The following is a 26,011-nucleotide window of genomic DNA, read 5'->3' as shown; positions in this document are numbered from 1 at the left end:
AAGTGAAACGTGCTCTAGTCCCAAGTCCGCCGTGGTCATCCTGACTTCATGTTCTCCCTCTTCACTGTCTCCTTGCAGGTTTAAAAAGTGAAAAAACAAAAACCTACTTCCCTAGACATTCTGATAATATTTACAAATCTCTTTAAATGTGAAGACACTTTGGCCAAGGGTTAAATTCCAATTCTCGTCACACATCCACAGAAATACTCAGACAAGTGGACAAAGGCTTATACAAGGGTAGTTGATGCAGGTATGTTTGCTACAGGAAGGGGGAGGACAAGGCAAGAAACCTCAATGCTTATCAAGAAGAAAGTGATTAAATGCATTCCAGCACATTCGTACAGTGGAATACCTTAAAAAGAATAAGCTGGAATGATAGGTGCAAATTTCCACGACATATCATGTGAACCAAGAAGGTGGCCTTGTTTTAGTTTACATATGTATTTAATATAAAAATACATGTTAACAGAAGGATACAGAGCAATGAGTGGTTATTCCCAGTGAATTCTACATTATATACGTATATAAATACACATGTATACATATTGTGTATGTATATGTGTATGCATTTTTATATATGTATATATATACACACACACACATATGCACACATATCTACATGTTTCTGTACTGTTTAAAATCTTATAATTAGAAAAAATATTTCAATTAGAAAAGAAATTAAAGACTTTTTAAAGGAAATTGTTTTTACATTAATTCAGGATTTCCCAAATCATTTAAGATGGAATATCTTTTTTGAAGGTACACTTATTAATATCCTACAGAAAATAAAGTATTGCAATCACTTACTTAGTCACTGCTCTATCCTAGGAATAAATGTTCATTGCTAGATCCATTGAGAAGTTTCTTCTACTATCATCAAACATTTTTATAATTTTATGGCGACAAACCTTTAACGTGGGGTCCAGAAGGGACTTGGGTGTCTCCCTCTGATGCACACCAGGCAGAGGGCTCCATGTTAGCCAGTACTCTGGATTTGTGGTCACAGTACTGCTCCAGAAAGACGTAAACGTGGAATTAAATAACTCGGACCACAAAGAGATCCTTTCTTCAGTAGACATCTAGAGATAAAGGAATAATTAGATAAGAGAGTATTTGAGAAAGGTTCCATAAATCGTTACACGGTCTGTCTTGTAAGACTCATCTAAAACTAACATGCGTTTAAAGATTATTAATCCTAATGTTCCTGGTTTTCTGCCACCCCAGTTGTCTTGGTCAAGTCACTTAACCTATTTATAATTTTATAAAACATAAGATCTGATTTTATAAGAGTGCATGAGAAAACTCAATTAAAATAATCACACAATTATGTGATCAAAATAAATAAATGAATAAAACATTATTATCAAAAAAATTTAAGGTTGTACTAATGAAGTTACATTAACTACAGTTTACCACTATTCACATTTAACAGTTACTCTTGTGGAAGGATAAAAAACACTCTGACAATACATTTTTGAGCAAGTAAAATAAAAATAAGCAAAAATTTTAGCCTCATTTAACTGGAAACCAAATGAAATGAATCTGTGGTAAGAGTAGAGAAATACCAAGGAAATTACTGCCAAAGAACATTCAAAGTTCTCCCCTTGGAAACTTAATTCAGATAAGATTAGAGTTTTACAACATGCAGTTTTTGAGATTAAATAAATAAATGTTCTGCAATCAGTCTGTCACAGAAAATCTAATCAGCTCATAGTGTAAAGGAGGTTTTTTGATTTTGATTTTGGTTTTTACCTCTTGATGGTGCGCTAAGGACCAAAGGTCTCGAAGCTCTTGAGGAGCAACTGGTGTGTGCTTAAGACAAAATGTGATGTGATGACTTATCTCCTCCTCTATATGGGGTTGCTGGTTTTTGCTGGACCTGCTCCAAAAATAAAGAGGGAGAGAGAGTGGGCTGTAGGCTTTCAATGAGCTGCTAGAAAACTGCTATGTAAGGGAAGATGGAACACACAGGACATCGAGTACATTTATTTAAAAACGAGCAAGTAATTCTACTGGAAAAACACCTAGTAACATACATACATTCATTCATTCATTCATTTATATAAATTTATTTAATTAATTTATTTTTGGCTGTGTTGGGTCCTCATTGCTGTGCGTGGGCTTTCTCTAGTTGCGGCGAGTGGGGGCTACTCTTCGTTGCGGTGTGCGGACTTACTGCAGTGGCTTCTCTTGTTGCAGAACACAGGCTCTAGGCGTGCGGTTTTCAGTAGTTGTGGTGCATGGGCTCAGTAGTTGTGGCTCGCGGGCTCTAGAGCGCAGGCTCAGTAGTTGTGACGCACGGGCTTAGTTGCTCCACGGCATGTAGGATCTTCCCGGACCAGGGCTCAAACCTGTGTCCCCTGCACTGGCAGGTGGATTCTTAACCACTGTGCCACCAGGGAAGTCCCACACCTAGTAACTTTTAGAAGTGGAGCCAAAACAGGCAAAGAATCTTCAAGAAGTTTTGGCTTTCCAAAGTGGCAAATGACCTCCCTCTGCTTCAGCAACTATGCCCCCTCAAGACAACGCTGTGCTTTGTTTTACATGTAGGATACACGGAATAACCTTGCAAGAAAATAAGTGCCCCCAAAGGAAAAAAAACTGAAGGATGGCTCACCTTCTCAGGCAAACCTGTGTCATAAAATCCGCTGTGACTCTGTACTGCCAAAGCATAGCCAGGTACTCCATTGCAGGCCAGAGCTGAACACTCCTGGTGAGTTGGATTAAGGAGGTAAAGCCTGGCTGTGACAGGGAGGAAGCTTCACTGTGCTTTTTCTCCAGAAAACCAAGTGAAATTCCTTTGGCTTTTAGTTCTGAACACTGAGCATTCACAAGACTCTTCAATTCATCTGGACAAAAAGACACACAGTGGTCAGTCGTCAGGCTCAGATTCCCAACAGCCAGTCACATGACCATTAGCTTAACCTGAGTTCAACTTCACCTGAGCTTGAGTGTCTCATGTGTTAATACAGGGGTCCCCAACCCCCGGTCCGGTCCGCAGCCTGTTAGGAACCGGGCCGCACAGCAGGAGGTGAGCAGCGGGGCGAGTGAGCGAAGCTTCATCTGCCGCTCCCCATCGCTCCCCATCGCCCCCATCACCGCCTGAGCCATCCCCAAGCCCATCCATGGAAAAACTCTCTTCCACGAAACCGGTCCCTGGTGCCAAAAAGGTTGGGAACCGCTGTGTTAAATAATGCTACTAACACCTGCACAATTCCAATGACAGAATTAAATAATATATGCAAAGTTTAGGGAATTCCCTGGCAGTCCAGGGGTTAAGACTCTGGCTTTCACTGCCGTGGATCTAGGTTTGATCCCTGGTCGGGGAACTAGGATCCCACAAGCTGCGTGGTGTGGCCAAAAAATAAAATAAAAAAAAAAGAAAAAGTTTAGCCCTATGCCTGATACTTATTTAGTGGTCGGTATAGTATACAGGGAATAAATAAATAAATAAAAGGAGACTATCTAAGGGAAAACTTTAAAAAACGTATTGGCTGCAAATAAATAAATAAATAAATAAAACTTATTGGCTGCAGAGCAGAGGATATGCTTAGAACATCTGTCAGCTAGCCAAACTCCAGAGCATATTACCTGGGTTGACATCTTTCAGAGTATTAGCTCTGAGGACCAATCCCCAGGCCTGTAGGAGACTTTTCTTTAATGTCCATTCAGAAGCAACCATTTGGAGCCGACTAATGTCTTCCCACCATCCACTCTCCCCAAGGGCAGGCATCCGCTCTCTGATGGCAAGGGCTTTGTTAAAGACCTTCAATTGTGAAAAACACTCCACCACCAGCTTGTCCTGAAACAATAAAACCCAGGAGAGCCTATTACAGAGGAGAAAAGTAGTTCTTTTTAGCAGCCTATTCATGGCTGAAAAAAATGTTTTAAATATTTCCTTAATGATTCTATAAAACATAAAGTTGGTTTACTCCTGTAGATCTCAAGATATTCACAGTAATAAAGTTAAAAGTCTACTTCAGCCTTAAAAGTCTCAAGAATAAATAAAATGATAACATTTAACAAGTCAGTTAATAGTACTCATTGAACATTTAAGAATTAAGCTTTGCAAGCAAGGCTGAGTACAGTTGAATGGCAGTCCCCACGTTCCAGGAGAGCTGCCAAAGAGGTCAAATCTTTGTGTTTACTACATGCTTCCAAGTCGTACCTTAAAAGGAAACGGTCGTCCCAGAAACTTCTGTAACTTCTTTATACCCGTGAATCCACCAGTTGGGCTCCCCAAGCAATTCTGAATATGTTCTGAGACAGTCTGAACCTCTTTGTAATATCTTTAACAAAGGAGATAAAGGGCAGAAGGGAAGTAAGGAAAGGGGGAAATGCTGGATGGTAAGAACATCACTCACATTTTATATCTGATTTACATTCACCAACAGGCCAAGGGGACAAACCAAAGTAAAGCCAAGAAGAAGCACGTTTCAATTCCTAACCCTCCTCCCTTTAACATCAATACTGTAGATACTGACGTTGTTACTCTAAATATGACTCTTACTTGTCTTCGTGGTTCATCAGGAGTTGGGGGATCTGACGAACCAAATGTTTTAAAACCCAGTGCCAGTGAAGGGCAAGCAAGGCCAGGCCTGGTGCATCCACTTTTACTGTATCGGCCACGGTCCAGAACCGGTCCCGCCACCGCACAGAACCCAAGATCTAAAAACAAAGTAAACCAAAACTGCTCACAAACATCTCCCAGTAAAGGACACAAAACACTGACTTCAATCATTAATCAATACTCAACACACACACGTTAAAGATCTAGCATCCGACTGGAGTATTTTTAGGGATATTAAGGCAGTCAGAGAAGGCAAAGCTCTTTCCTCTTATTATCTGAAGTTCAGTTATCAGAGAAAATGGAATTACTGGGTCATGTGGTAAGTGTACACGCAATGTTGTAAGAAACCGCCAACCTGCTTGACAAAGCAGCTGCACTATTTTGTATCCCATCCAGCAGTGTAGGTGGGTTTCAGTTTGTTCCACTTCCTTGCCAATACTTGCTGCTGTTGACCATTTTAATTTTAGCCATTCTGGTGGGTGGCACCGCACTGCGGTTTTAATTTACATTTCCTTGATAACTAATGATGTTGCAATTTTTCCAAGTTCTCACTGGGCATTCATTTATCTTCTGAGAAGCATCTATTCAAATTCTCTTGTTCATTTTTAAAAATTAGGCTGTCTTATTATTTGTCTATAAAATTTATATGTGATTTAGCAACAGTGTCTCCCAGTGTTTTCCTTTTCTTAAAGCTATCTATTAAGTTCTTTATTTTGACAAAATTGAATTCATCAATTTTGTTCTTTTATGAAGAATGCCCTGAAATCTTTGCCTATCCTCAAGCTGTGAAGATTTTCTCCTATGTTTTCTTTTAGAAGTTCATAATTTTAGCTTTTATGTATAGGTCTACGATCCATTTTGAGGTAACTTTTCTATATGACGTAAGGTAGCAGGTAAAGGCTCATTTTTATATTATATGGATATCTAGTTTTTCATCACCATTTGCTGAATGAACTGTTTTCCCCATTAAATTACCTTTGCATATTTGCCCCCCCCGCCCCAAAACTTCACTGACCATATAAGAGGGTCTATTTGTGAAGTCTCTTTTTTGTTCCACTGATCTATATGTCTATCCTTATGACAATAACTACTGTTTTCATTAATGTAGCTTCTTAATGCAAATCAGGTATTGTGAGTCTCTAACTTAGCTGTCCTTCTAATTATGTATTTTTACAGTAGTCTCAAGATTAGTGATTCCTTTTGGGTTTTATGATGTCAAAGCTGTTTTCATAATAATGTCACGTTATTTGCCTTTTTCACTATGTTGACATTTGCACTGATGGTACCAAAAACAGGGCGGGGGGGTGGAGGGGACAAACTGTGATTGGGTGTCTGGCAAACACTGTGTGGAAAATGAATGAAGTCAACCTGTCAAGTCAAGAAAAACAGGAGAGTATTTTTGCTGCTGATGACAGAATTTGAACCTTCAAGTAAAACCCAGAACTTTGAAAAACTAACAGCTTGACAACTTCCCAATACTTACAGATTTTTTCATGAGGTAACTTTTTATGGTAATTTTTCATAAGTGGGACTCTTTAAATTTATCTATATTGAAAAATGTACTGTGTCAACATTTGGAAGATCTGATAACTCACTGAACAATACTTTCCAAATTACCAGTGCATGAGAACATACATGCAAGGCTAAAAGTCCATCCAAAGTGCAAGCCAGGCCAACGGATTTTAACGCATGACAAGATCAGTGATACTTTTTCAGATTCCACATTACAAGTAACCTTTACAAAACTAACACTTGTCAACCTGTGGTATAGAATCAAAGAAGAATATCACAGTTATATGAAATGTTTGTTAAATACTCCTCCCTTTCCAATCTCTTAGCCACATGAAATAGAGGCCAGTTTTTCTTCACAAACTTCAACCCATACAACATACTGTAAGAGACCGAATGCAGAAGCAGGTGTGAGAATCCAGCTTTCTTCTGTTAAGCCAGACATTAAAGAGACTCGCAGAAATGTAAAACAGTTCCACTCCTCTTAATTTTTGTTTTGGAAAATAGTTGTTTTTCATTAAAAATGTTATTCATATTACATGAAATGAATTTGTTACTGTATTTCTTAAACACATTAATAAATATTTTTTACATTTCTCAGATTTATTTCCTAATAAAGTAAATATTGATACATGTAAACACATAAACAAAAGTTCTTTGAGGGTTTTGGTAACTTTTATGAACATAAGGGGGGGGGGTGGGCCTTGAGACTAAAAAGTTTAAGATCTACAATTCTAGTTTAACCAGAATTACTCGAATAATCTGGATTCAAGCCCAATTTAGTCCATATGTGACAATCATGTCTAAGAAGGATTAAGTGAATTAAAATATAACTGTTAAGATTCTGATTTTTATCAACAGGTGAGTGGATGAATAAGATGTAGTACATACATGCAGTGGACTATTACTCGGCAATAAGAAGGAATGAATTCTTGAGACACAAGACAATATGGATGCATCTCAAAATAATGATTTTTTTAAATATTTTTTTTTCATTTTTATTTTATTTTTATTTTTTTGGCTGCACCATGCGGCATATGGGATCTTAGTTCCCTGACCAGGGATCAAACCTGTGCCCCCTACATTGGAAGTGTGGAGTCTTAACCACTGGACCACCAGGGAAGTCCTCAAAATGATTTTAAGTGAAAGTAGCCAGATACAAAAGAACAATATAGAATACTAGAAAACACAACTGAGCTACACTAACAGAAAGCAGATCAGTGGATACCTGGTTGGAGGTGGGGGGCAGGAAAAAAGAAGAGAAAACAAAAGAACAAGAGGAAAAGGTCTGAGGGTGATGGAGAGGTTCACTGTAATGATTGTGGTAATGGTATCACGGGGGTACACATGTCAAACATACAAAACTGTACACTTTATATGCAACTTACTATATGTCAGTTATAACCCCATAAAGCTTTAAAATATGTGTATCTATTTAAATTCTTAAGAACTTCTCAAATAATATTGTACATATAACAACACTGAAGTTGGTCTTGCCCCTAAGAATCTTTGTGCCAAGAAATATGTTGCTTAAGATAAAAACAGGTACATCTCCTTACCTCATTAACACTGGCATCAGACACCATCCCCTGGGAGGACTGTACCCAGAGCAGGATTAGCGCATCACAAAGTTCAAAGAAAGCAGCAAGATTGACCACGATTTCATGGGGCAGGCTGTGATAGCTCTCTGGATCTTAGAGTTGGTATAAACAAAATAAGAACATTTGATCAGATTTGAATCTCTGGACATTTTCAAAATCAACAGTAATCTACAACTTAACGTTATTCTCAGTACAAGGGTCAATTTGAAACGTCAAAATTGAAAGCAAATCTTTGTCTATTATTAAGTTAGCAAGTTAGTCGTGTATACCTAGAGATGTTCATAACGTCTTAATTAAAAAAAAAAAGCATTTGTTTAAATACAAAATTGTTTAAATATGAATTCTAAGTGTGTATATGACTGGATGGATAGATAATACAGACAGATGTGAGAAGATATAAACAAATATACTATTAACAGTAGCTGCTGTGAGAGGAGACTTTTTCCATTTTTATGCTTCTATAATAGTTTGAATATTTTCCAAGAAATACCGTTATCTTTTCAATTTAAAAAAAAAAGGAGGAAGAAAGAACCTTTAACCAAATGCTTATGAGCTCATACTTTTGAGCCAACAGAACAAGTTTCAAGTTCTGGCTCTGCTACTTGCTAGAGATGTGACCTTGAGCATCTCTGTGCCTCCCTTTCCTCTCTCATGAGGCTTATCTCATGGTTGCTATAAAAAGTAAATGAGATCAAGGACGTGTAAAAAAGCACTTAGTCAAAAATACTGAATAAGGGAAGATGTTCAAACTCAAGCTAGCAAATCAAAAGGAATCAGTACCATGGCATCAGCTGCTGAATCCCTCTCACCTTCAGCAACATTATGCAGTCAGAGGCATAAGTGAAGAAAGTAAAGGTAATGTCCTTACCTTTATGGAATTCAAAGGACATTCTCAAAACACTATTTCTTAACTTTTTGCCACCAACAGAAACCAAATTTGCTTCAGTAAAAATCCGTTTTTCCCGATCAAGATATATGATTGTCCTGAAATGAGATTCCATAACATAATAGGTATTGGTTAATAATACTTATTACAGCCTCTACCTGCTGAATCCTGAGAACCCTTTGGAACATCAATCTCCTTCAACCTGCCATTCCCCTCGTGCCTCTGCAAATTCTGGACTAGAGAGACGGCAGCAAGAGGGATGACAACTGAGCTGGGGGTAGGAAGACAGAGGGCTAGGTAGACCACCCAGCCTCACTGTGTTGCTCTGCCATGACATGACAAACTGTGCTGCAAACTCTTAAAACTGGCCATCTCACAATTAACCTGCAGTGCTAGAAGTTACCTAGGGAGGAGGAAGGGGGAGTTGCTGGGAGGGGGGACAAGAGGGCCTCAGAGGTGCTACTACATTATCACATGAGTGAGTTCACTTTGTGAAAAGTCATCAAAACAATATATAGTCATCATTAGTGTACTTTTCTGTAATGCACGTTATACCTCAATTACAAAATTATTTTTTAAATCTATTACACTAATGGCCAATTAAAAAATATTACTGGTCATTAAATTAAAGGTGAGGAAAGATCAACTTATATAACAATTATGTAAATTTATACCATAGGTCACTATGTACGTACATCTCCAACGTTTGACGGGGCAGACAGATGGCTGAGGAAAGGACATGTGAAAATGCAAGGAACTGCTGAGAATCACACAGAAAAGAGTGGAAACACAACTATCCTATGATAAAAGATTAACCATAAAACAAATCCCACCACTAATGCTTCACTAGTATATTTATTAAAGCACCCTATTAAATTATTAAGAACCTGTCACATTCACAGGCACCTGGACGTCAGGGTCAGAATGATTTTGCTGCACATGGAGCGTGAAGGAGAGGTGGTGACGAAGGCAATCATGTCTGACACCCACCACTTCTCAGGTTCAGAAAATTAAACACCCATAAGACTGTCAAGTATAGCTTAGGAAAGGTATAATCTGTGAAGCCATGGCGTACAGCGAGGCAAACAGCACCCAGAACAGTAGACTTCACCTACTTGTTTGCAACAGACTCTAAAAGGGCAAAGAGCTGCTCAGGCTGGTCCATTTGTGGGTCAAAGTCCATCGAATTTCTAATGATGTCCAAAGCCTGCATATTCCATCGGGGATCCAGAGGGATCACATATTCATCTAGTTTAAAAAACAGAAGGTAGAATTTTGGAGTTAAACTCCTTGCCTGGCAAATTTCAGTTGAGGACTTTCATTGTTTTACTTTGATCACACTGAGTCCTGCCGGGGAAGAGAGGGACCAGGGAAATGGTTTCAGTCCATGGTAGTAGAAAAGTAGGGTTCAACAGCTTCTACGCTATTTCCATTCTAAATGCAAAATTTCTTCTAGCCCTGAAAATTCATTCCACCGTAGGGTAGAAAGGTAACCTCTGCTAGAGCATAAACATTCCAACAAATGTATTCATTTGCTCAGCTCCCGCTTCTGGTTGGGAAAGAATCCATGGGCTTAATTACCCAATCTTTCGCCATTAACCATAAAAAAACGAACTTACATGGCAGAAAATGAATGAATACATCTCATTATTTGCTTTCAATAAGAAAAGCAACTCAAGATTATTTCCCTTAAAAACCATTTCTTATATGGTTATTATTATATTCCTTATATTCCTATAATCACAGGATGTGCTGCTGCTACTTCTTGCTCCTTTGGCTCAAGCTCGGTATCTCTTCTGTAAAGCAGCAGCGATCAGACTCTGATCCGCTCCAGAGGTTGAGAGCCCAGCGGAAGAGGTAAGACAAAACGATGGGAACATTAATTTGATGGTGGCTGAGCTGGATGGGTCAGTGGAGCACTTCAAGTTTTAAAGGCATCCACCATAGAGTAGCCTAACAAATGCCTATTGTGAATAGCAAGGTACACATGGGGGCCCATATCCCAAAGTCCAGCAAGACTACACAATCCAGAGCTACACAGCTGAAAAGGAAAAAGGAAGACGAGCTAATGAGTGCCAACAGAGGGCAAGCCATGTCTGCTACAAAGGGAACCTACCACTCTACTCTAGAACTGTGTTCCCAAAGACCAAAATTCCTTCATAATTGGAAAGCCGTAATTAGGTTCAGCCGCAATCTGACTACTACAGAAGTTTTCTCTATTGTTTGATTTCTGCTCAACCATTTACCCCATTACCTTTAGTGTACATAAGGTAATTATAAGTATACATAAGATTATAATTATGTAAACATAAGGTTTAGCACAAAAGCATCATGCATATTTTTTTCTAAACCAAATGGGTAACAGTATGTTTTGATCAACATCAGATAAAGATTGAGAAATTCTGGGGCTTCCGTGGTGGCGCAGTGGTTGAGGATCTGCCTGCCAATGCAGGGGACACGGGTTCGAGCCCTGGTCTGGGAAGATCCCACATGCCGCGGAGCAGCTGGGCCCGTGAGCCACAACTACTGGGTCTGCGCGTCTGGAGCCTGTGCTCCGCAACAAGAGAGGCCGCGACAGTGAGAGGCCCGCGCACCGCGATGAAGAGTGGCCCCCGCTTGCCGCAACTAGAGAAAGCCCTCGCACAGAAACGAAGACCCAACACAGCCATAAGTAAATAAATTAATTAATTAAAAAAAAAAAAAAAGATTTAGAAATTCTGAATACCTCATTTGATTAGATAGCTCAGATGGCTACTCCTTTTATCATTATGATTTTGTTTTATAACTTTGTATTTAAGGCTTTATAACTTCATCATTAAGGTTTTCTATTTTCTGAAGAAACTGATCCTGTACTGTTTCCCCTTCGTCTCAAAATAGATCACAATTTCTGTTAACAGTACTAGTACATCACAGAAAGTCATAAGTGAAAGGGACCCCAGAAGAATGAATTTAATTCCCATATTTTTCAAACAAAGTCAGCAAGTGTGAATGATGGGCCCCAAATCAACAAGCCAGTTTGTGGACAAGTTGGAACTGGAGCCCAGTCTTCCAACTCCCGTGTTCTTCCCACTACATTGTGTGTCATCATCCTCTTTCAGAAACTGAAGAATAAATGCATAATTTCAAAAAAAGCAGCAGAATTTGCATCTGGATACCCTGAGTCTTCTTTAGAAAAAACTGTTACAAGTGGGAGCTGTAACAGATCTTTTTCCCATGAACTCAATGGACAAGTTCCCCAGAGTGCTGAGAGCTAGAAATCAAGTCAGGTGCAGTACCTGTTACATTTGGTTGTAATATTTTGATGACATTACTGACCCCAGATGAGAGAGAATTTGAGTAAAAATTCCTAAGAGATGCAGCACTGGCTTCCAACTGAATCTGTACTGACTCTGTGGAGGAAGGAGAAGCAAATGTTAGCATCTAAAGCAGTGCCGTCCATTCGAACTTTCTGTTCTATAGCTGCTGTCACAGTAGCCATGTCACATGTCACGTTTTAGTGGCTACCTGTGGCTAGTAGCTATCACACAGGACGCCACAGATACGAATATTTATACAATTTTTCTCTACACGTTTAGACATCACGATGTACCACACAATAATATACACATACACTGGCTTATCTACAAGTTCTCGTGGAGCAGAAAGACTCATGTAAACTCAATTACTTTAGTCAACAAGTTCTACCAACAAATTCCACGTCCTATACTTTACAATCTGTACAATGTTGTTAACTGCTGCTTTTCCCTCTCTTGGAATGAAAAAAAAAGTACAAAGAAATCAAGCATGACCACTTAGAGCGCTGGAATGAAAATAAGATTAGAATCTTATGTACTTTTATGGGAAGTAAATTTACCAAAAGCAACCCTTTCCCAGATAGAATGCATGTGCAGCAGAGTAAGTACAGCAAAAAAAAGCAGGATGTTCAAAAACTTAAAAGTAACATAATATAGTACATTTTCCTTCTGGATTTGATAGAAAGCTGGATGGATCCTGAAATGCTAAGGATTACGTGGGGAAAAAAAAATTTCTCTCAGGGAACATCTAAGGGCAGATGTGTTCCTTAATATTTTAACAGCTATATAAGCAGTAATGCTAAGTCATATACGTCCTGCTAGGAGCTCCCCCAGATGTAATTTTAACAGTGTAGTCGGAGAGTAAAACAACTGCTGAGTTACTAAAGCCGGGTAAGTGTACTTAAATTCCCTCATTACACAAAGTAAGTTTCTCTACTCACCAAGCCCCTGTGGCACATTCTTAGCTAAATGATAAAGCCATTTAACTCTGAGCATCCAGTCTTGATTGGTTGCTCTTTCTATGAGCAATTTAACAGCCACAGCCAGAGCATCTGGTTCATCGATCCAGTAAGTATCCATTTCAACTGAATTGAATTTTAAGCTCTCCGGGTGGGAGGACTGCATAATTTTCTCTAAGTCTGGCAAAGTAAGAGGCTGAATCCTGAAATTCATTGCAATAGGCAAAGTTAGTACTAGGGTTAAATCTTCATTTCATATTTCAAAGAACCAAGACAATAACTTTACAATCAATGTATCAAAGAGGTTAACAGGGAAAACATGAGTCCCCTCCAAAGGGGGACAATTAAAACACGCACCTATAATAAATAATAAATAGGGAGCAATATCACAACAAACAACAGAACTGTGTGGAAAATGGCCACGTAACATTCTGGTCAAATATGCTGGGTCATGACCACTACCATCAAAAAAAGAGAGAGGGAGGGAGAAAGAAAGAGAGAGAGGGAGGGAGAGAGGGAGGACGGAAGGAAAGAAGGAAGAAAGAAAGGAAAGGAGGGAGGAAGGAAAAGTCAAGATGCCAAAGAGACACAGAAGCTCAAGGCTCCACTAACCTTGCCCAGTTGCTCGTTTTCATGCTCAGCCTGTTGAGACAATATGCTAAGATCTGTCCATCGCCTCGGACTTTAGAGAGATGAGAATCTTCCGTAGCAGAGAGAGCCGAGGGCAGAGAATCTGGCCACAGCCCCATGGCAAGAATGGAGTTGCCCCAGGTTTCATGTGCTTGCAGAGAAGAAACGTGTTTCTCCAGTAAAGCCTGCACAAGCTGGTAGGAGATAAAAACACAAGGTGTACAGGCACCGAGACACAAGTGCTCTTACCAAAAACTAGCAGGGTAACAGTAGTTTTCTAGACCCCTTGTGATCCTCTCACAACACTCAGACACATTCCTCAATATACATTACAAGCTAAATTTCACTTTTTCTGCTGAGAGGCAAGTTTCAAGGAATATTTACATTTACGCTATTTTCCAGAAAAGTGCCTGGATACCAGATCTCTGTTAGAGCATAACTGCAGATGGCTCTCTTAGGTCATTAAAGTTGCCACCAATAAAGTTTCCTCCTATTACCTGTAATGTTATAACGTAGAAAGCTGTGTGAAACACTTGACAGTACCTTCTGGTTTGCTGGTGAAGCCTGAGAGCGGACATATGCGTCCCAGCATGCTTCAGAAAAGGCTCTGTCTAAGCTCAGCCCTCGCTGTAGGTACTGCACAATGAGTAAGGCTGTCTGAATGAGTGTTGACAACGAGGACGCTGGAGAACCTATAAAGAAGAAATAGTGCCATCCATGAGCAATAGATTCTGAAAAATCTCCAATGAAAATGGACAAATTTCACCTTCACATCAAACTTCCACTCAAATCCACCCAGATCTTATTTTAGAAAGCCTTCCAAGTGGACTATAGGGGCTCACTAGCACACAATGAACTTGCGGGAACATTCACATTCCTTGCCTCCTATTCCGCCCTCCTCCCCTCCTTCCCTGTCAGCAGTACCTTTTGGGGAAGTGACTAGATGACTCATTTACTAATGTGATAAAGCCTGGCCACAAAGACCCTTGGATCTAAAGCTGACACACACTGAAGGGGGCAAAATGAGCATGGTGCCAGAAAGAACCATGGGCTTTGAAATTCAATAGACCTGCTTTCAAATCCCAGCTGTCATTACTAACTGTTTGGATTTGACAAGTTAATCTACCTCTCTGAGCCTTACCTGTAAAATGGAAATCTACCTTGCAGAGCTAATGTGAGGACTAAATAAGCAGCCAACATTGCACCTAACACAGAGTAGTTACTTAATAAGTAACATTTCATTATTTTTTCATTATTGTTATTATTACTGCTCTTTCTTGTATATTTGGACATTTAGAAGAAGTAACACCTGTCTGTTTTAAACAATGCAAAGCTCCCTCTTTATTCAACCTTCAAGAGATTTGATGATGACCGTGAAGATCTGCAGGACAAACTTCACCAATCTCAGTGCGAAAAGCAGTACAGGTACTCCTCTGAGTGTGGTCTCTGACTGCACGCATCAGAATTCCCCAGGAAGATTCTTTAACATGCTGATTCCTGTGCCTCACTCAGACCTGCTGAACCCAATCTCTTGGGGAAGAAGGGTACCAAGCGCATCTACATTACTAACAGGCTTTCCTGGTAATTTCTATTTCTATGTACACTAAATGTAAGAACTCCTGAACTAGCAGTCAAATGGAGTAACATGAACTTCCAGAGGAAGAAAACCCTGCAGAGGCCTAGAAGTCAAGCACCTTACCTACAACAGCACTTCGGGTCTCTGAGTGCAAAGCCAAAAGGATGTCACACACACTGTCCCCCACCAACCCAAGGCTGTGCAGTAGGACTTTCAGATCCAGGTCATCTGGGATGCTCCCATCCCTTTCTCCTGAAATGTAGATTTCAAGTCCACGATTCCTCATAGCTCGGGATATTTCTCCATGAACAGGATCCATTGAGAGAAAAAGTCTAGTAGTATAGCAATTCAAAGGAAAAAAAATCAAAATCTCAGTGCAACTGACAGTGCAGCTCAGCAACAATTGGTGAGGGCAAATCACATGTGGCTCATCTTCCGGGAGCGTATCAAAAGAGACACTGCTAACTCAACGTACAGATGCTATTTACCTCTGCATTCTATCCTCTAGTTCCAAAATGCATCAGTACAGCAAATCAGTTTCTCTAAACCTATTTTCCTAAGGAACTAAGTATTGAATATCCAGTGCACTTTAGTACTGAGGACTGTAAAATTCTTACTTTCAGATATTCCCCACATCAGGCAGTGCTAATTCATCAATTATTCTAACTCACCTACAGAGAAAAGAAAAAGGAGCAGTGTATTCTCCAGAAACACTTAGCTTCGTAACATTCAATGGCCATCAACTTCTGCATCTAGCTATCTGACAGCTCACACTCACCTCCAAAGCTAAACAGCTGATTGCTGCTAACCCTCCCCACACCAAACCTGCTCCTTTGCCAGTCTCTCCTTTCTCAATGAATGGCACCCCTTTACTCAATTACTCAAGCCAAAACCTTAGATGCCATCTTTGCTTCCTCCTTTTCTTAACCCACAACCCCATGAGCAAGTCCTACTGATCTGACAGCCCTAGTCTAAGCTATCATCTCTCACCTGAACTGCAAAAGGCTTGTAACTGGTCTCCCTGCTTCCAGCCTTCACCACCAACCCAAGGCAGGGACCCCATCTTTCTTATTTACTGCTGTGCCCCCCCAAAGCACACCAGCACCTGGCAAATAGCAGAGCCTCAGTAAATATTTGTTAAATCAATGAGTGCATGAACATGCTCACGACTGAGTGCACAAATACGATACGTAAGGTGGCCCTAATGAATGGTCACCTCTGACATCAAGGCTGTCAGATTCTGAGGCACACACTTAAGAGGCATAAATACCTGAAACTGGGATTTGGTGTTATGGTGGGAGTGGATCCATCGATGATTCCTCTCTCACTAACCGTGAGGACACCTCCGGGTTCCAGCAAAGCATTCAAACGATCCAGCACCGATGGGCTGCACAGAGAGAATCCAAATGGGGGACAGGCTGGCGTGCCACACTGACTACCGCCCTGGCTCAGGCCTCTCACTGTGCCTGACCCATGTCTTCCCTTCAGCACAGACCACGTCCCCGTACAGAACTGTGATTCTTCCAAGATCTCTTTTCCTATCAATACCCGTTTTCACTCCCCAAGGCACACAGCACAGTGATTCATACACAGTAAATACACAAAATGTTTGTTGAATGAATTAAGGAAAATGATAGAAAGTTCCCTGAACTAATAAAACTGTCTTCTCTTTCCCCTTCCCTCTCCCCCACTTCCCAATATTATCAAATCCATTTAAAGGTAACTGGATTTTAATTCGAAACATTCTGAAAATGCTCCAGGTAGAGAAGCCCATCACCTGACCTGTATTACGCTCACTGTACAGGCAGAGTAGTCTTACGCTTGCCCTTCTCCTTACTTTGGAATCAAGTGGTACACACTGAATGCACATTTACTAAATGTCTGCCCTGTGTCAGACCCTCCATTTCAAAAATCTGTACTTAAGAATGACCCTAACAGGGAATTCCCTGGCAGTCCAGGGGTTAGGACTCAGCGCTTTCACTGCCGTGGACTGGGGTTCAATCCCTGGTCAGGGAACTAAAATACCACAAACTGCGTGGCGCGGCAAAAAAAAAAAGAAAGAAAAGGAAAAAAAAACCCTAACAAAAGGAAGCTTTCTGATGTTAAATACAAAGGTGTAACTCAAAGGATGTTAGTTGGAAAAGTAGTCCAATTTTGTTAGCCTTCGGTTCAGCTCAAAACTATCTGCTAGAACTAAAATACTGTAGCTAATAATCAACTACCATTGTTCACCACTGGGAGAAGTCCATAGAATATAGCTGAGGATGTGTTTCTAGCTAAGAAAACAGTGGATTAAAAATACCAGAGCTGGAATTCCCTGGTGGCGCAGTGGTTGAGAATTCGCCTGCCAATGCAGGGGACACGGATTCAAGCCCTGGTCCGGGAAGATCCCACATGCCGCAGAGCAACTAAGCCCATGCGCCACAACTACTGAGCCTGCGAGCCACAACTACTGAGCCTGTGCTCCGCAACAAGAGAAGCCACTTCAATGAGAGACCCGCACACTGCAACGCCTGCGCACACCAATGAAGAGGGAGGGAGGGAGGGAGGGAAGGAGGGAGGGAGGGAGGAAAAACGAAACCAGAGCTTCCACCTGGGTTTCTACTTTGACATGCATATCTCAGATTTCAATCAGACCCACTCATGATTGAATAGAAGGTCCTTACTTGCAGAAGTTAACATTGTCCATCAAAAGCCAATCTCCAGACTTCAGGGCCCGAACCAACATGCTGTCAACCCATTCGAATGTGCCACAGCTTCGGCCACTGGCTGACTGCATAAGCTTCACACCAAAGCTTCGGAACTCTTCCACGAGTTTGGCAAACTCTGAAACGTCACAGCCACAGTATTTAATTTCAAACCAGGGCAATCAAAAACAAACAAATAAAACAAAAAACTGAGAGTTTATTAAAAGAAGGCTGGAAACTTCTGGCCCAGTTCTTTAAAGTTTCATAATAGGGTAAACAAAAAGATTTTCATTTTTGTTTGAACAAAACAAGTAAGAAAATTAGGTTTGGGGATAGAAAATACTTAATGGCTTTCTGAATGAATGGCTAGATAAAGTTGACTCAAGGGTGATAGAGAAGGGAAATTATCTTTATGTGTTTTAATTTTTCAAATGCGGAAGGATAATGTCTTCCACCTATTACTGCATTTATACTATAGGAAAGCGCTGTTAAGTCGGCACAATGCAATCAGTGTCATTAAACAGGGCATCCTTTGTAATGACCATATCGTATACACTAACAACCGGTATTTATTTGCTTCATAGTTTAGATAGTCCTTTCCCAGAACTTTTTCAATTGATCTTTCTTATTAGAAATTGTTTCCTTATATAAGACAGATAACCAACAAGGACCTACTGTATAGCACAGGGAACTCTACTCAACATTCTGTGATAACCTATATGAGAAAAGAATCTAAAAAAGAATGAATATATGTACATATATAACTGAATCACTTTGCTGTACACCTGAAACACCACACTGTAAATCAACTATACTCCAATAAAATAAAATTAATTAATTTTTTTAAAAAAGAAAGAGAAGAAATTGTTTCCTGACCCTTTTTCATATCATAAGGTAATATATGTTGGATTTCTGCTTCTAGCCATGAAGGAATAGTAAGGTTTAGACTTAACCTCCCAGTGTTTAACGATTAGAAAACTGGTAAAATACATGAAACAACTGCTTTCAGATGTTGGAAAACAGTACAGGAATGTGACACCTGAGGGAAGGAGGTCCTATAATGGCCGGCTTTCTGCCTGGAAGCAATTTCTAGACTGCAAAGCGGGGAGGGGAAACTCAAACAGATCCCAAGGCCTCAATGACCTGAGGTCACAGACTTGAATTCAGGGACGCTACAGCAACTAGAATGAGGGGCAGGGTGCTCAAAAGGCAAGAGTTACTCAAAGGGATGGCTCCAGAAATCCAGATGAGGGCTCCTGGAGTCTTTGGCTCAATAATAATCTACACGTGCATGTGAAGGCTGAAACTCCACAAGCATGAGCAAAAACTTCCAAGGAAAGGACAGTTACTGGGGAGCTGTGAGCTGAAGAATTCCCAGAGTTCACACGGGGCTGAACAACACTCCAGTTCCCACCAGTCAAAGTGAAGAGACTCCACAGAACACACAGGACCTTCAGTAGAGATGCCATAGGGCCATGCCTCAAGAGTGGGGCTAATTTAACCCTAGAGTAAAGGTTACTCTGGACTTGACCTTAAACAGCTTAAGTGCAAGCTTGAAAAGATAAAAATGATCCATAAGCAACTCAACTGCCTTATTCCCCCCAAAGAAAACCTCAAAAAAAACAAAATGCAGCACTTAGCAATTTAAATTCAAAATGCCCAGAATCTAATAAAAATTCCTAGATATATTTTCTTGCTTCTTTAAGTCCCTAAGGGCTGCATTCTGATGTTAATAGAGCTATTATATATATGCTCAATATGTACAAAGATTTAAGATAAAATATGAAACTAGAATATATTTTAAAAGTCACACATGTTCATCATAGGGACATTAAAAGATATAAAGTTAAGAAGAAGAAAAGATACTTTTAACCAAAAGTAAGAGAGTAGTAGACAAACTGTTTTAGACCCAGCCTCTTTCACTCTATCAATATCCCTAAGAAATGAATTACTCAATATGAAAGTCAATCCTAAATAAAAAGCAGTATTGGGATTTCCCTGGCGGTCCAGTGGTTAAGAATCTGCCTTCCAATGCGAGGGACGCGGGTTCACCCCATGGTCGGGGAACTAAGATCCCACATGCTGCAGGGCAACTAAGCCTGTGCGCCGCAGCTACTGAGCCAGAGCGCTCTAGAGCCCGTGTGCCACAACGAAAGATCCCGCATGCCACAACTAAGACCTGATGCAGCCAAATAAATATATTAAAAAAAAAAAAGCAGTATTGAGAATGGGCTGTGAGAACTTCCCTAGATATTTACATTTTAACAGACTTATGAAAGAAATCCATACACACCAGATTCCAGGCTTTGAAGTCACAGAGGACTGGAGCCCAAACCTAGTCTAACCACTCGGTAACAAGAAGGCATTGGGCAGGTTATTTTACTTTTATGAGCATCCATTTCCTCATGTATAAAATGGGGTTCATTTTTCCTTATAATGTGGTATTGTTGTGAGGGTTAAAAGTAAACACATTTAACATAGTGTCCACCACTCAGTAGGAATTCAAACCTCAATGGTGAGTTTTACAATACCTATCTTTTAAAAATATATAAAGTGATATATGACTTCATTAACCTATTTAATAATTAATTTGAATGAATGAGTAAAGAATTTCAAATTCAAATGGTGAGCTTGAATTGGAAAATGACAGATCAAAACAACACTGAAATCACTGTCTTAACTAAGAAAGTAAACTATCTGACCCACAGCTATGGATACAAGGTTGACACAGTGGGAAGAGGGGAGTCTCATTTCTTCAGCCCTAAGGAATCAACTATTCCCAAGGAATAACTGAGAATTCCTAAGGAATCAACAGTTAAGAGCAGGTTCTGGAAAGGACGACAACCTCAGTGACAGGCCTTAACCTTTAATCAAGTCTCCCCTAAAGGCATGCTCATCACCACCCAAAAAGTTGCACTACAAGATGAGAGTTGTATATCTCCAGGTTAACTGAGGAATTTCCTCCATCTTCTATACAAAATAGATTCCTAGCTATCAATTTAGACTTCTGTTCTTCAGTTTGAAATACTCAATTTCTTGAGAAGTTATTAACAAGTTTAAAAAACAGACCAACAGGGGGCTTCCCTGGTGGTGCAGTGGTTGAGAGTCTGCCTGCTGATGCAGGTGACACGGGTTCGAGCCCTGGTCTGGGAGGATCCCACATGCCGCGGAGCAACTGGGCCCGTGAGCCACAGTTGCTGAGCCTGCGCGTCTGGAGCCTGTGCTCCGCGGCAGGAGGGGCCGCGGTAGTGGGAGGCCCGCGCACTGCGATGAAGAGTGGCCCCCGCTTGCAGCAACTGGGGAAGGCCCTCGCACGGAAACGAAGACCCAACACAGCCATAAATAAATAAATAATTAATTAAAAAACAAAAAACAAAACAGGCCAACAAAAAATAAAACCAAATTTACATACAAGTCACTGTGGTTGATTATACACAGAATAAATCAAACTCAGTAACCAATTTCTTTCCTGTTTCCTTTGTTTAGGATCACCAATTCTGAATACTTTATATCAGCTTCATTTTATTTCGTAGGACAAAGATTTCCAAATTTTGATTGTTAATAATCATTAAATTCATTTTAAAAATTATGGCCATTGCATTTACAAATATATTACCTGCGGGTGGACACTATATGGGCAATGGTGTCTGATACACGCACCCAAACACACATACCTGCCTTGGAGTATGAGTTGATTTTATTGTTGAGTCTCTGCATAAGCAGTAGCACTGCTTCCAGCTTGCTGACAATCTCCATCGTGACACCCTTACCACCTTCTCCAAGACACTTGGGCTTACACGTCAGGAGGAAATGACTCCAGGCTCGCAGCACTACTTCTGCATCGTCAGCACTGACGAGGAGGCTGTCTCTGACCAGGGTCCTGACAGTGCCCTCCACCTTCTCAAGGAGCTGCCTCCACGGCCGGATGAGATCAACCTGCAATTTCCAGAGCACGTGAACCCAGCACAGCCCATGGCCAGAATCAAAGAACACTGCTACTGTAGCTACCACCAACACAGAAGACCACCAGCCAGATCACACGGTTTATTGTGTCCTGCCTGAAAATGCAGAGGCAGATCAGTTACCTGCTCAAATCCACCCAGAAGCTCCGAAGTGTCCATTGCACTGTTCATGGCCATGATCTTTAAAGTGTGACCAGTAAGGTGTGCCAGGAGCTGAACCAAGCTGGTCTTGCCCACTGAGGCTGGCCCCACAAGGATGACCATCCAGCTCATTTGTACACACTTCATAACTGACTCCAGAGACTGTAAAGACTGGTGCAGGAGCAACAGGGGCCGGCAGGTCGGGGGAGGGACGTAGCTGCCACGGGAAAGCATCGAGTAGCCCAGCTGAAAAAGACATGCCGGTGAGTTTTCACAAGTGTGCCTGCGAGTGGGAGCAGAAGCCATAGAAGACTGAAAGTGGCTTATCCTCCTCTCCTCACCTGAACATCACAGGGAGTGATGTGAAATAGTCTGGTTCCCAGGTACGGGTTAGAATTTGAATTAAACACATCCTTGAATACAGCAATGACCTAAAGGAAGACGATGATACAATCAAAACACAAATCACTCCACCAAATTCTGAGCCAAACCTTCTAGAATGAATACCAGTGAACACGAACACAATAGGAGAATGACACTATTCTGAGTCCTTATCTTTTTGAATTTTCTTATAAAAAGGATAGACTGCATTTAATTCTTCAGAATGAAAGTAAACTGAAGCTTAAGAAAAGAGTAACCACATAATCTCAAATTATTTTGAGACTCCAGTGAGAAAATACCATAAATTAAAGCCATAGAAACTGTGGTAAATCTTGAGATGAAAAATGAATTTGCTTTTATCATTCAAGATACCACCTAAAGAAGGTAGAAGAGAAACATGAAGTTTATGAAGAACAATGACTGTTTCCTGAGTACCTACCACGTGCCAAACATTATATTAGGTGCTTTAATAGATTATTTCTGATCCTAATACCCTTGCAAAATAGGTATTTCCATTTCCATTTTATAGATATGGATTAGGGGATTCATGAGAGTTACATGATTTGCCCATGGCTGGTAACTGATTTCAAATCTAAGCCTGTCTGACTCCAAAATCACTGTTATCCTTCTAAATATTTATGTAGAGAGGACAAGCAAAGTAATTTCTCTGACTGATTATTTACATTCACTTATCCCTTCCTTAGCAGCAGTACTGTTAAAAACTTCCTGTTAACTGTACTTCATTTATGCACTTTTTTTTTCTTTTTTTAAATCTAAGAGGAGCTGGGGAGGGGAAAAGATAAGGGTGTGTAAAAAACACTAATTTAGCCCATAGCAGCCACAAAGATTCCAGCCACCCAAAATATTTACAACAAGTTGTGCATTTCTAACAAAGCAGCAATATTCATACTAATCAATGTATACTGAAGTCAGAAAATAAAAACAACAAAGATAAAATCATAATGAGTATCAAACACTGAGTAAAAGCCTAAAAGCAGCACAGAAGAAAATGCTCCCACCACCTACTCCTTGGTCCAGGAGATTTCTGACCTTATATCCCACTCTACAGCATATCATCTCCTCTCACTGATATTATACCAGAGTTAAAATTACAAATACTTTTATAGCCTCTCTTCTTCTATTATTATTTTACTTAGCTTCTTTCCCCCTCAGAAAACATTTGGTCAACTACAGCAACTGAACTGGAGGAGTGATGGAAACCTTCCACACCCTACAGTGACTCACCATCTGACCAACATCAGTTCCCCAACACTGGCCAGTCCTGCCACAGTTAATCCACTGTAACCAGTAAGTGGATGGAGAAATGAAAACACCAGCTGAGGATATGTGAACTAAAATTTGTGAAAAAAACAAAACTAACTGAACATCTTGTCCTAATATACTGAAAGCCATCTGCATGTAATAAATGAGTTGTTAACACTGGGCTAGACTCTGGATGCCACACAGAAGGGGATCTGTGCTCTTAGTAGCAGAATGAAAGTGTGTGAAAGTCACTTGTGCCACGTGCAGCCACATCTTCACGTCAGTAAGGAGGTTACTGTTTCTAACTCACATGAATCTGTAAGTTGCTTTGTTTGTAAACAACTGTGATACAGTAGAAGGAATAGCAGGCAAAGTGGAAAGGTCTGTGCTGGAGAGCTGGCTCTGCCACTTGCTACACTGAGATTCCATGACTCTGAGCCTTGGATCCTCCTCATCTGTAAGAGGTCATGACAGCACCTCCCACCTGCAACTGTTGTGAATTTTCCATGAACTGGACTTGAAATACCACAAAGCAAAATGTACACATTATTAATTTACTAAGTTGGAAATTCTGGTGTTATTTTCTACTTACAAAGGGATATTTTTACTTCCATTTAGATACAGAATTTCCTCTCTCTTTTCATCTATTTATCCTTTCTAGAGAAAATACTTTGCAATTTGACATTTATTTAAAAGTAGAAAGCCCTCCTCTTCTACTGGTTATCACCTGTCTCCTCCTGCTTCTCACTTTTGTGCCTGGAAAGGTGATAAAGACCAAGCCTTTATTAATGGAGGGCAATACTGTTAAAGAAGGTCTGCAATCATGGGGATTTAGATGGATAAGCAAACTGTGTCCTCCAAAGCAAACTACACTATGAGACTCCGAGACAGGTGAATGTTTAGTTTCTTCCCGTAACTTTTAAATTTCCAAGCAGCTTTACTGGGTTTGGTATTGTTAATGAGTACACCCCTTCTGTCCCTCAGGAAGAAATCAACTTACAGATGGAAAGAAATGCAAAGAGCAAGTATGAAACTCACCTTTTCTTTATCTTCCTTGGTTCTCATTCTTTCACCATAGACCAAAAACACATGCTGACCAGGATCGTAACACCCAGGGGACTGGTCAACTAGCATCAACTGACACCAGCGGAAAAGGTCCCGGAGGTTGAATTCCCAGGGTCCTCCTATTTGCCCCCATTTCTTCTCGACAGTCACTTCGTGATCAATCTAAAAACAAAATACCCTTACTGGGAAAGCATGTCCCACTGCTAGGCACTGCATTAAGTACTATCAGTGTACTGTGAATGCATACATAATCCAAAACCGAGACTAACAGGCTTGATTCAGATGTCTCCTTCTCCCAACCCAGACTTCTCAATGCCAGGAATACCCTGTAAGCATTGACAATGATACACGCAACAGAACTGAATTACTGTAACCCTCAAATGAGTAGCTTGCCTTCCACTAGAAACTTTTAGAAGTCTATGTGATTTATCTTAGTTACGGAGACTGGTAATTTAGTGTTCCATGTTGAGAAAATGAGAAAATCAGAAAAACAAAGAACAAATAATACACGTAGGTACTTACTTGGTTGTTGAAAGCAACCATTTTTTTAACAATACTTTTGTCAATGGCTGGAAACAGAGTACTGGCAATGAACTCCATGTCTATTACTGTAAGGGGATCCACAAAGACCTAGAAAATTCAAAAATAACATGAAAAAATGCCATCGTTTCTCTTTACCAAACACCAGAAATGACTACCGTGACTTATGTAAAATTTTTATTTAACACCAAATAATACCTCAGTAATATATATATTTCAGTTATAGAAATTTATTTTCTTGCATTTTTAGGATACGGAATCATATAAAATCTTTGAAATATAGAGCAAAAGAGGGTTTTCTTGTTAGCTTCATTCTAGTGACTTAGAGAAAGACATGTAAGTAATTTTTTTAAGTATATTTGTAATTTTAATTTCCTATATATCATGTAAAATGCTCTAAAAAATCCAGATGGTAGGTATATGAGCATTCATTTTAAAATTTGATCAACTTTTCAATAAGTTTGAAATTTTTCATAATAAATTTCTTAAAAGATACTCAGTAAATTCTTTATTATCACGGGATGGGGCATAAAAGAAAGCTAACATCTAGAAGCATTTCCAAGCCACTACATTAGCCAAACTTTGAAAAAAGATGTTAAAACATGTAAGCCTATGTGTACACACACACACACCTTCTGCTGCAAATGAGAATTAAGGTAATAAGAAAAGATACCAACTATTAATAGTGGTTGACTTTGGTATGGAGAATACTGGATTTCTTTTTTCTTCATGGTAGTTTTTTATACTTTATTTTACTTAGATTTAAATGCATTTTCATTATAAAATAATCTTTTAATGTTCTAACAGATCACAAATACACTTGAAAAGGTCAAAGATTGGCCTTAATCTCTGAGCACAGTAATAGAATCCTCAAGATGGTGGTCATCTTACTTTCCTCCAACTGGTAGCATACCAGGTCCTCTGAGACCTAAGATAAAGGATTCGCAG

General features: G+C 40.0%; 1 protein-coding gene across 4 annotated transcripts in view; it reads right to left on the bottom strand.

The window, feature by feature from the left end:
* MDN1 (midasin AAA ATPase 1) overlaps positions 1-26,011 on the bottom strand; it is a 160,786-nt gene that overhangs the window by 54,835 nt on the left and 79,940 nt on the right. For all 4 annotated transcript variants that reach the window (XR_014267738.1, XR_014267739.1, XR_014267740.1 and 1 more), the window contains exons 39-59: positions 25,046-25,153; positions 24,497-24,685; positions 22,156-22,245; positions 21,797-22,060; positions 21,386-21,647; positions 17,691-17,850; positions 16,295-16,411; positions 15,148-15,356; positions 13,992-14,140; positions 13,431-13,642; positions 12,801-13,021; positions 11,842-11,955; positions 9,682-9,814; positions 8,549-8,664; positions 7,639-7,772; positions 4,511-4,668; positions 4,169-4,289; positions 3,592-3,802; positions 2,618-2,849; positions 1,753-1,879; positions 909-1,079 (exon numbers count right to left, since the gene is read on the bottom strand). Coding sequence is in view for 1 of the 4 variants with exons in the window: in XM_082475781.1 (XP_082331907.1) it covers positions 909-1,079; positions 1,753-1,879; positions 2,618-2,849; positions 3,592-3,802; positions 4,169-4,289; positions 4,511-4,668; positions 7,639-7,772; positions 8,549-8,664; positions 9,682-9,814; positions 11,842-11,955; positions 12,801-13,021; positions 13,431-13,642; positions 13,992-14,140; positions 15,148-15,356; positions 16,295-16,411; positions 17,691-17,850; positions 21,386-21,647; positions 21,797-22,060; positions 22,156-22,245; positions 24,497-24,685; positions 25,046-25,153 (3,498 nt within the window). In the remaining 3 variants the exon portion in view is untranslated. The remainder of the gene's footprint in view (positions 1-908; positions 1,080-1,752; positions 1,880-2,617; positions 2,850-3,591; positions 3,803-4,168; positions 4,290-4,510; positions 4,669-7,638; positions 7,773-8,548; positions 8,665-9,681; positions 9,815-11,841; positions 11,956-12,800; positions 13,022-13,430; positions 13,643-13,991; positions 14,141-15,147; positions 15,357-16,294; positions 16,412-17,690; positions 17,851-21,385; positions 21,648-21,796; positions 22,061-22,155; positions 22,246-24,496; positions 24,686-25,045; positions 25,154-26,011) is intronic.

Source organism: Balaenoptera physalus (assembly GCF_965194825.1).
Source record: "Balaenoptera physalus genome assembly, chromosome: 9".
NCBI classification, from domain to species: Eukaryota; Metazoa; Chordata; class Mammalia; order Artiodactyla; family Balaenopteridae; genus Balaenoptera; species Balaenoptera physalus.
This window is presented reverse-complemented; position numbering and strand designations above follow the sequence as displayed.